At 50.4% G+C, this 11,813-nt stretch overlaps 1 protein-coding gene across 1 annotated transcript; it reads left to right on the forward strand.

Moving 5' to 3' along the window:
- The first annotated feature begins 281 nt into the window (after window positions 1-281).
- On the forward strand, window positions 282-680 carry LOC124652555. Its single transcript, XM_047191589.1, has one exon. The coding sequence runs from the start codon at window positions 282-284 to the stop codon at window positions 678-680; it is 399 nt and encodes a 132-aa protein (XP_047047545.1).
- The last annotated feature ends 11,133 nt before the right edge of the window (window positions 681-11,813 follow it).

The raw sequence follows: 11,813 nt of genomic DNA on the forward strand, positions 1-11,813 counted from the left end.
CTCAATGTGGCTGTCAGCACTTAAGGATATAAATTCATAGCAAACTAAACCCCACAAAGTTGCAATTAAACCCTCATAAAAGCTTTTCATTTCTTTCGCCTCCCTGCCACTCTCCTCTGTCCACTGCCGCTATTTAACACTTCGCGCAACCTCTCTCTCTGTCATTGTCCTTTCTTACCCAGCTCCTGCAGTCCTGCACCCACCGGAGAACAAGAATTCGATCCCATTCCAATTCCACCCACTTGCGCGGCGAATTACTACCGCCGATTCGGCCGACAGCGATGGCCTCTTCCGCCGACGAGGGCTTACCGCCGCTGACGCCGATCAAGACGGCGCCTTTGGCGCCTCCTTCGACGTCCGCCGCTGATGCCGCCTCGGCCGCTCCGTCCCAGGCGCCGTCGACGACGAAGATGCAGGTGTCGGCAGAATATGAGGACGCGACGAAGGTGGCGGTGAAGGAGGATCGGGAGGACCCGTCGACGCCCTCGTCGGAGGAGAGCAGGCTCCGGGCGCCTGAGGTGTGCCCTCCGGCGCCGGTGCCTCGTCTGCCGTCCGTGAAGCGGAAGTCGCGGCCTACTTTTACGACGACGACCACAGCCCGGGCGTACCTCGTCGTCCCGCGAGACCTCTCCGCCGTGTTCCGGACCATGCCGCCAGAGAAGCGGATCCGGGCGTCCTGATTCCGCTGTTGCTGCGATCTGCCACCGGCCGGCCGGCCGGCCAGCCTCTCGATCGGTTCGGTCGATTAATTTCTTTGAGAATTCTTGTAGTTATGGGTTCGTCTGTTGTAGGCTTGGCACCGAAGTTTATGCTTCCCGAAGATCGATCTGTATGTGCGTTGTTTCAGCAAAGGAAAACTGAAAGCATTAGTGCCGCAGGCTGTGCGCTTCAGGAAATGTCTGGCTAGCCACCATGCATGCAGAGTCCCAGCTGTACCATCATTCAGAAATGTACTCAGCTCATTTCCTAATAGCTCCAGCTGCTGCTGCATACTGATATGAATCGTGCAGTGCTGCAAGAGTGATAATTTTCTACCTGTCCGTCCATCAGACAAACGGGGAGGAACTGACTGAGAAATCAGACAGAGGCAGAGAGGCAATTCGACGGCAACCAATGATCGCTGCAGTGGGAAGAAGGAAGGAGAAGCGAAGGATCTGCCGCTAGACAAGGGAAAGGAACAGCAGCATGCATGAATGCTTTCGCAGCCTTGCAGTTGCAGAGTTGCAGCCACGGCCAGGCTGCAGATGTGTGTCAAAGCACAGGCTGAATTTCGCAGCACATGCCCGACCGATCTCCTCCCTGCAGCCACTGTGCGTACGTCGAGACCAGTGGCCTGCATGCATGAATTCAGGCAGCTGGCGCCCGACGAGCAGCGCCAGGGGGAAAGGACGGGAGAGATGGCCATGTCCATGGATCCATCGCCGACGACGACGACCCGATCCTCTCTGACCGCCGGCCGGACAGTAGATCTACTGCCGGCGGGGACGGCGCACACGCATCGGCCGGTTGAGGAGGCAGATAATTCCGCGCCGTTCGTACGCGCGCGCACGTTGGATCAACTGGTCGTCGACAGCTTGTGTCGTACCATGTATGATCGATGGATCATTTGTGAAACCTTGTTATATAATTCATGTAAAGGTTCAAGATTTCGACGATGGAGATATTTCGGTTGCTCCGGCCCGCTGAGGCGGATGGCGTTGGGGTCGTTTAGAGCATCACTAGTAGAGACCTTAAACCCTCAAATCTTCAAAGTAGTTTAAGGGTTGAGAATGAGCATTTTTTGGCACTTTTGAGGGGTGAAAAACAGGGGCAAAGACTAGAACCCTCAAACGCTTAAAAGTGAGGATTGAGGGCAAAGACTAGAACCCTCAAACTCTTAAAATAATTCATGATATATCACAATTGTTCATAGGTAGACACTGACATTGACACTAGGTAGATAGTTCATCGGTAGACACTGACACCATCTATGGCTTATCCCAGAAGTCCTCATCGAAATCGGAGCTCGTCGCCATCCTCCGCGGCCTTCTTGGCGGCTACCTCCGCGGCATCCTCGGCCTCCATCTCCGCGACCATCTTGTCGTACCAATCGGGGTCCTCCGCAGCTTCATCCGCATCCATCTCCGCGACTAGCTCATCGATCCAATCAGGATCGTTGTCGTCAGAGCTATCGTCAACTACGATAGTGGGTGGCGGCGCCGAGGATGAAGACGATCGAGAGGCGGCCGCCGCACCTCGCTGCACCGCCACTTGCGCGTAGAACTCGAGCTCCTCCGCGACGTGCTGCGGATGCGCCGCACGGAAGGCGGCCATTTCCGCCTCATCGCGGTTCCGGATGGACATCCGCATGTATTCCCGGCGGACAGCGCGCTCCTCGGTGCGGGTAACGGCGCTGAATGGCGGCGCCACGAACTCGGCCGCCGCGAGGTTGTCAACGTCGAAGAAGTTCCGCGGCCCGGCGCCGCCGTCGTAGCCACACCATGACGTCGTACGCGCGGGCGACGAGTTCGGCCGAGTCGAACGTCCCGAGCCAAAACCGCTCGCCGCCGCGCGTGATCTCGGCGCCCCACCGGCCGGAGAGGCGGAGCCGCACGCCGTGGTAGCCGGTGAACGAGCGCGGCAGGCGCGGCGGCATCTCCACCGCAGCGGAGGCGGGCGGAAGGGGTCGGCGGCGAGGCGGGGTGGCGCGGCTCGGGGAGGCGGGGCGGCGGGGTCGGCGGCGAGGCGGGGTGGTGCGGCTCGGGGAGGTGCGGGAGGCGGCGGCCGGCTCCGGGGATGTGCGGGAGGCGGCGGCCGGCAGGGCGGCTCCGGGGCGGTCGCGGCGGCTTGGGAGGTCGCGTATCGGGGCGGCGGGTGGCGGGAGGCGCGAATCCGGGGGCGGGGGAGCTCGCGGTGGCGGCAGGGGTCGAGGGGAGGTGGGCGGCGGCCAGAGTCGCGGCAGGAGGCGGGCGGCGGCGCGGAGACGGGAGGTTGGTAGGGGAAATTTCCCTCCCGCGCGACGAAGAAGAGGAGTGCGGGTTGGGGGCTGTTTGGCCTCCCCAACCCCTACTTCTACAGGTTGAAAATGGGTTTGAGGGTTGGGCCTATAAATTTTTTTGAGGGTTTGAGGGTTTAGGGTTCTAGTCTACGCGTTTTTCCTCTCACAAACTGTAAAAAAACAGTTGTTTTTTAGGGTTTGAGGGTTTAAGGGCTCTACTAATGATGCTCTTAGAAATTATTACTTTGCCCTAATTTCATCAAGATATGACCAGATTGGAACTTAACTTGAATATAATCGGAGCACGGTTTAGACAAGACATTGGTGGTGTTTAGATTTCGTAACGGGCCCAAATTTTCTGAAATTTTTGTTACTCCTAGACTTTTTGTGCACTGTTTCATGTAAGGAGTTCAGAATTCATCAATTAAATCATAGAAAACCAAAAAAGTTGAAAAGACAGAAGCAGAGATGCCTGCCGTCCGTGGCAAGATAGGTCATAGCAAGCTAGGCACGTGTGACGCGGATCACCGAAGAGATGAAACCCACGAGGCCACGAGGGAACCCTCCTGGCCCCATTCCACGCAAGAATGCATCTCCCTCCATCGGCCAGGACCACGTGTGCATGGCATGGCAAGCACGGCCGACCGACCGGGGAAGGTGGCGGTGGGCTCTGACGACCGAAGAAATGGCAGAAGCAGAAGGTGAGCTACCTGCACAAAGCTGGCTCTCGGTCGCTCCCGTCCGTTTCCGCCGCGATTTTGGCTACCTTCCAATTGCTGCCCTGTTTGGCCGCCGCTTCCGTCCCAAGACGCCACTGCTCCTCCACCCGAAGCTTTTCCACCGCCTCATCATCCCAACAGTACATCGGTCACAAATGCTACGTGCCATTTCGCTGGCTACCTACAGCTACGTACTCCGCTGACAGCTGTTCAACGGAAAGTTTTTGAGGATGAACTGTTCTCGCGGTGCTGATTTTGTCCGCGACTGGTTTCTAGCTAGGAGCTACGGACAATCAAGTTTAACACCAGCCAGGTGTTGGCATACGGCATCGTCCAGCCTTACTACTTGATATTTTCTGTGCTACTAATGCTAGTTACCCGTGTTTTTCCTTTTCATTTCGACCAGTGGTAGAGGCGCAGAAGATGCCGTACTTTGGATCGGGGGGCTTACAGTTTTACACCGAGGGTCTCCAAATAGTAGAAAAATACCACACAATCCCTAACTTTTTTTTGCAAAAAATAACCTTCTCCACCTTCGATGTAGATGACCTTGAAACTTCGGTCACCATCACCACCGCCATGGACGGCACCATTGGAGACGGCCACACATGGACCGCCGCATGCAAAAGGCACGGGGGCATCACGGGGATGGAGATGAGATCGACGGTACCATCACGGGGAGGGAGATGAGATAGACGGTACCAGCACGGGGCCGACACCAGTGCTCGGGGCGGCCGCCAAAAGGTCGTTAGAGCCACCAAGCAGACTTCCTCGCGCCAGTGCAGAGATGATATCGAGGATCCTGGAGATGTACATGGATGCAACCTACAAAAAAAGGCTTCTCAACTCCAACGCACAATCGGAGACCACCGACGCGGCTTATTGAGGGGGATCCCGCAATATTCGTCTCCAGATATCGACCTCACTTGGAGATCCGTCGGAGAATGCAACGCAACACTGCGCGAGAGTGCTAGGAGGAAAAATCCCCATGGCATGATGCTAAGCGCCATTTAGGGAATCAAACTACAAACCCTGGCCCTATAACTAACCCTAATACTATATACAGCAGGCTGCCCTCCTCTCCTCCACCCCTACGGCCGGTGAGACCACTGAAGAAGAGGGGGATATGAGCAAGAGTGCCAAAGACTCTCAAGGGAGAGTGGAGAAGAACCAAGGCTAACAGAGACTCTCAAGGGAAAGGGGGAAGAAACGGGTATCCCATGGTCGGTAGATGGAAGGAAGTAAATTAATTGATTTCAATTGCGCTCGGGACTTTAATCTTGAGATTTAGAAGATCCACTAGTAAAATGCCCGAAAGCATCGACTCCTATTTAGGTGAATTTAATCGTGGCTAATACACTAAATTACTAGCTGCTATTAGTTATGACCAATTCAATTATTAACCTCTCGATCCAACGGGCCATCCATGCCACATACTCGCTCTAGTTCTCATCACACCAATGTTCATCATACATGCCATTTTGAGAGTTACCAATTTTCAGCTTTCAAAAGAGAAGGCAATGTTCTCGTGTTATTCATGTAGGCGGGCAGCGCAATGCTAGATGCACAATTGATTTCACACTAAATTTGAATATGTAGCTCACTTCAGCCCGGCTGCGCTATGCTAGATGCCAATTTGATTCTCACTATATTTGGATGTGTCGTTCACTTCGGCCTGACAACGCTACCCTAGATCCACAATTTAATTCGCACTACATTCGGATGTGTTGTTTAATTCAGCCTGACAACGCTACGCTAGATTCACAATTTAATTCACACTGATGTGCCATTTAATTGAGTTCGACAACGCTATGCTAGATCCACAATTTAATTCACACTACATTTGGATATGACGTTCACCCCGCTAGTGGACCGGTCATTCAGAATGCGGGTTGCGGCCCAGCTAAATTCAAACGCGGCTAACAGGCTGGTTACCGCTCAAACGACATCGACAAGCCCTTCAAAAATGGCGCCAAACTCTTCTCCCCACACGAATCCAAGAATTAAACACCAAGGTGGTCATTTCCTTTCTAGACCACATTGAGGAATCTAGAAATCATTGCTCCCTTGAACTTAGCCTTGGACAGGGTCGTCATCATCACGCCACAATGTGCCATGTGTGGAAGGGGTGAAAGGGTCGCACATCGAGAACAACGAGAAAAAATAGGAGCTGCTATCAACGAAAAGGAGAGATGTGTTACATACATTTGATTTTGAAATTAATAAATTCATGTGGCCGGGACAGGTTTCACGCTAGACCCGAAAAAGCCCGAACCTAATTTCCCAGGCTCAAGCCCGGCTCGGCCCGACATTCAGGCTTGCAAAGCAGACCCGACACCGACCTGAACTGACAAAAGCCAGCCCGGGCCGAACTAGGCTAAAATCTTGTTTTTTCGAGCCGGGCTCGCCTGACGCTTGGGCTCTAAATTCAGGCCTGAACCTAGCCTAACATGCAAGCCCGGCCTGGCCCGACCCAGGATTTCAGGCTGGGTCGGGTCGGGCACTCGGGCCGTCCGGGCCGGGCTGCCCATGCCCAGCTGTAGCCGTACATACCGCAGCCGCGCAGCAGCTGATCACCAACAACTGACCGCGGCACCTGAGCAAGCAAAACGGAAGGAGTGACTGATACGAACCGTTGAGTGCCGGAATGAATTTTTTTGATCCTTCCGTACTTCAGACAAGCGAGAAGGAACTGACCGAGAAATCAAACAGAGGGGTCGGCAATTCGATGCCAACCGATGATCGCCGCAATGGGAAGAAGGAAAGAGAAGCGAACGACGTGCTGCCGAACGCCGATAGACAAGCGAAAGGAACAGCAGCATGCATGAATGCTTTCCTAGCCTTGCAGCAGCAGAGTTGCAGCGCCACGGCCAGGCTGCAGACGGGCGTGTCACAGCACAGGTAGAATTTCGCAGCACATGCCCGGCCGATCTCATGTCCCTCTCGATCCCTCCCTGCAGCAGAGCATGGCCACTGTGCGTACGTCGAGAACACGCAGCGGCCTGCATACATTCAGGTAGCAGATGCATGGGGCAAGGGCGATGGCTGCAAACGATGCCTTTTTCCCCAGCCTCCAGATGGTCATCTCCGTCTCCGATGCATGGATCCATCGTCGAAGACGACGTCCTCTGACTGCCGGCCGGCAAGGACAGCCGATCGACTGCCGGCGGGACAGGCGCACACGCATCGGCCTGCTGAGGCCAATAATTTCGCTCCGTGCCTACGCGCGCACACGTTGGATCGATTGCTCGTCGACAGCATGTACCGTACCATGTATGATCGATCATTTGTGGGATCACGGGCTGTATCAGTAGGCAGTGGCGGTATCTAGATCCTAGCTACTATTTGATTAACAAAATATGAGATAAGTACATAACATGCAAGTTATAGATTCTAGTTCAGTGGTTCGTCTTCTCTAGAACTCACCAACAATTAAAATACAAAGATAGCTGAGATTTGCGGGTACCTCTTCGTTGTAAAGGGTATGATGGCTGAGATTCCCCAATACCCCTCTGAGTTACATGAGTTCGGTTTCGGGCGAACCACTAATGCAGGCCTAAAAAATTATACCATTGAATTCATATTTAAAAATATATTTTAATAGTATAATTTTTGTGATATATATCTTATATTTTATTGATCAAATTAATAGTTAAAGTTTTTTCCAAAATTTCTAATGCCCATTTGAAACGGTATGGAGGGAGTAGATAGCTGAATTATGTAAGGTCTTCTAGCACCGTGAGCAAGTCACCCTGTCAGGCTAATTTTCTAGGAGTCTAATGAAATTTAGTTCTAGCTAATGTATATATATGCCGCATAAAGAAATGCAGCACACGTGCAGATTAACTACGAGACCTGACCTTGCTTTCCCAAATACCAACCAGCAAATATAGTAGTATCAGTCAATGGTCAATCATGTAGGGGTCCTTTTGAATTCATATCATGGCCTGACATGACATGGGTAGACCATACATACATGTGGTCAATTATGCAGGCCTTTTTCCAAGTAGCTAGCTACTCCTACCTATGATATATAAGTGTGAGGGCATCTTCAACGGGGCGGTTTGCGTCCGCGGAGACCAAAAATGCGTCTGGGCAATGCTTCAACGGGGCGACACAAAGTTGCACTCCGTTTATGGTTACCTCTACAACGTGTGGAGCATCGAGACTTGTTTACGAAGGTATCTACACGGTTGGAGGATATGGCGAGAGATATTTTCCCTACATGGATGGCAGCGTGATCAGCTGATCCCCCCCCCCCCTTTGCCATTAACGTGTTTAGTTTATCTTTTGTGTTTTTCAAGGTTTGCAGTTTATGGTTGCCTTTTGTGGATTCGGAGCGGCTGTGTGCGTCTAGTTATGCAGATGCCGAGTGTAATGCTTAAACTTTAAAAAAATAAAGAGCCCAGTATCGAAAAATATAGATATTCAACGTGAAACTATTTTTCGACGACTACTGGTACTCCGTCATAATTTTTTTTTATCTATATACAGCTTCCATGCATGTAAGATAAAGTGATTGCATGGTATCTATGCTTCAGCGGTAGAATTATGCTTGAAAAGTGTACCATTATTATTTACGTGCAGGTAGTGTAAATATCAATATATACTATACTCCCTCCACTTCAAAATAAGGATCACAACTTTATCTAAATAAGGATGGATCTACAAACAAAATGTATATAGATACATCAGCGTCTAAACAAAACTGCGACGCCTATTTTAGAACGGTATGGTAGTGTGTGAAGGAAAGAGCTGCCTTGTAGCTAATCACTGTTCCATAAGTTGTTTGTCTGCCTTCGTCCCGTGCTAGTAATGCGCTCTGGTCTCTGGATACCGAGAAATGTCCAGACAAAGAACAAGGGTCGGGAAAAGTGCCCCATCTCTTGGAAAAAATGTGTCATTGACGATCTGCTGCAGCTGTCAGCAGATCCTTTACCGACAGAGTGTGTGTTAGCGAAGCTGACTTTGCCAACAGAGGGCAGTTTGGGCATAAGCGGGCCATGTTGTGCGGTACTGCGGTTAATCACGAGAATGTTTTTCACCTCTACTGCAAATTAACATGCATGCAGGTGAAGTGGTGATCACTGATCATGGCCACGATCTGCGCAGTCCTCCGCACGACACGAAGGAAGAAGCAGTCGCTACATGCCAGTGTTCCACCGCCGCCACAAAGCTTATTCTATACGGCTCGCATACATGTTCACGTACGTACGTACACTGCGCCATGTTAGACTTGGCGCTTAGTTAAATCGCTTATCCCCATCGGATCCTTCCATCGAGGAAAATTAGCATCCATGCACGCACTCGCATGTGCATGGGATCACGCATGTACCCCCTGGCCACATGGCCCACATGATTGCCGCATGAGGTGTCTCGAGAGAATGCATGCATGCTTCCAAGACACCATCGATATTCCGCCTTCCATCCCGATTTTCTTTTCATTTGGGTACAATCCATCATGTTGGCTGTTGGAGTCTACAGAGATGTGCATACACCTTGACATACCGCATGAATGATGCATCACAGTTTTACTGGACGGTGTATACATATAACATATGCATACATGGCATGCAAACTTCATCGTTGTAGATTTCTGTTGACAATTTCACTTGTAGTTATACCATTTCGCCTATGACAAATGAATAATCACCTCGGTTGCAAAGGAAATTGACGATTGTTACAAAGAAAAATATGCTGGCCGAACGCGCGGAGGTTTTTTCCAGGTTTTTTTTTCATGTGGGCCCTAGCAGTTTCTATTTTTATTAGAGTAGTTTTTTCAGAAAAAGTCCGGTCGCTCATATCAAATGGACGATCCCACTACTAGGAAACGGCATACCGCCAGCGGACCAAATCCACTTACCACTGCGGACTAGGGTGCGTCGACACTACCACGCTGATGATAACTGGCTATCGTTGGTGCACAAGTTTGGTACACCGGTGGTAGTTTAGGTAATGTTGGCGCAAAATGCAGTACGTCGGGATAGTCTGTTTGGAAGACAGAAAAAAGTCACGGTCTCCCACCACCGAATATGTCCCCGTCCCTCTTTAATTATCATTTAACATCCATGGACACTTTTAAGTTAGGACCCTAAAAACTAAAAAATCGCAATCGGGTCCATAGAATCCTCCTGGTTGTACTGTTGCTCCTCGCCGTCTTGCTCCGCCAAGCCGCACCGCCTGGCCGCGCCGTTACTCATCACCGTGTCATGCCGCTCCTCCTAGCCGAGCTGCTCAGCCAAGCCGCTCCACCATCTACTCCACCTGGCCGCGTCGTGCCGCTCCTCCTAGCATCCCTCAACCTCACGTTCCTCCTCTCCCGGCTGTTGTAGGCGCAGTCAAGCGCATCAAGGAAGACGTCACAGAGGGTGGGTGCTGGTGGGTCGGGAGGAGGGTGTGGGTGCGTATGTTGTGTGTAGGTGGTGTGCTACGCATGTAGGGGTAGGTGGGTGTGTATGTTGTGTTTTTTTCAAATGTCGGTTGTTTCACACGAGGGGATCACGGTCAGACACAAACGAGCAACTACTATCGCCGTACCCGCATACTGGTACGCTAGTGATAACAATATACCGGTAGCGTACGAGTATATTGGTACACCGATAATAAGGGGGGCTCGGATGTGTACATAGGCGAGGCTTATCCCCGACGTACCATATTCTAGGTACGGCGACGGTAAGGGGGACACGGCTGTGTACCTGGGCGAGGCTTATCCCCTGTGTACCAAATTCTAGGTACGCTCGCGGTATAATGGCATCGTCGGCGTACCAAATATGAGGTACGCTGGCGGTACACTTGCGGCTATGGGCCTTTTCTACTAGTTTCCAGATTCCGTCGCGCCGAACTAACGAAATCCTCATGGTCGCGCGATATTTCCGTCCATCAAAAAAATCATTGTTTAGGGTTAAAGGTATGCGCTCTGCCATTCGATTAGATGGGAGGAAATGAGTTCCCTAGAAAATGGCCTTAGAAAAAGTGAAGAAGGTTGTAGCCAAAACTTAGTTTTATACCTAATCTTGCTTTCTTTCATTTGCAAAAAAAAAAACATTGTTAAATCTAAAAAAATACATGTAATTTTCCTTGAGGAGAATAAAAAGGGCCATACAAATTGTGTACAATATAATCAAGATATGACCACCATTCATAATTTCTTTGAAAATTACAAGATGATTTTTCACGACATCTAGGTAACTTTTATTTTATTGTTTAAAGTATAATGATAAGAAAAATTAGCAAAAAATCACAAAGACAATTTTTGCCTTGCCTTTTTCTACATGTATAGGTTGCTAGTTTTTCGATTTCCAGGAGTTATAAAGGTACGATTTTTGCCGAAATTTACAAAGAAACTAGTAATACTGAACATTTGCAGTACATATTCCTTTTGTTGGAGGCAAGTAGTTGTTTAGAAAAAATCCCGTCCCGTCACTATAGTCTGCATGCTACAGGACGTGATCTACAGTTGTGGCAGCAATCCAAGATTAGGAATAACAAATGTTTTCGGTTTAGTTTTCCGATCCGTTTGCTGGCGCTTGTTAATTGTTCTGGAAATTCCGTCCCATCGATGTTCGAAGCTACAGGACGTGATGCAAAATGGTCGTGCGTACACTAGCAATCCAAGACTGTGAATAACAAAAAATGATTCACGACCCTTCCAACCCAACATCGCCCATGTGGCGTGGTGGGGCCAGCTTTGAACTTCGGGCGCGGGATCGAGCTACCAGATTTGGTGCTTCCCTTCCACTGCAAGCCAGCCAGTGGCACGCTATCCGTAATTATCCGATAATTGAAGGCTTCCCTCATTTCCACCGTCGGCTAGTGATTTTTCGGTGGCGTCTGGCCGGATATGATTTCTTGATTTGCTGGGAATGGGAATGGAGTGTACTACGTGTACGTGAGATATGGGCACGATCGAGGACATTCTTCCCATTCCCGCTGTTGTTGGCATTCGACTGGGATACTCCTCATATATGCTTCGCCATAATAATGTCCTTTAATTTGAAACGAGATATAGGCTTGGCTTTATTTTTCGTAGGCATGTTTTGCGGTTGTAATCCGAATCTTTACATCCTCTCTTTTTTCACAGAACCCTAGAGGCTAGAGGCCAAGATCAATCTTATCCC

Source organism: Lolium rigidum, chromosome 5 (genome assembly GCF_022539505.1).
Source record: "Lolium rigidum isolate FL_2022 chromosome 5, APGP_CSIRO_Lrig_0.1, whole genome shotgun sequence".
NCBI lineage: Eukaryota > Viridiplantae > Streptophyta > Magnoliopsida > Poales > Poaceae > Lolium > Lolium rigidum.

What these genes read in the sequence shown, in the direction of transcription:
- LOC124652555 (XM_047191589.1), top strand. Translation starts at nt 282, where the DNA reads ATGGCCTCTTCCGCCGACGAGGGCTTACCGCCGCTGACGCCGATCAAG.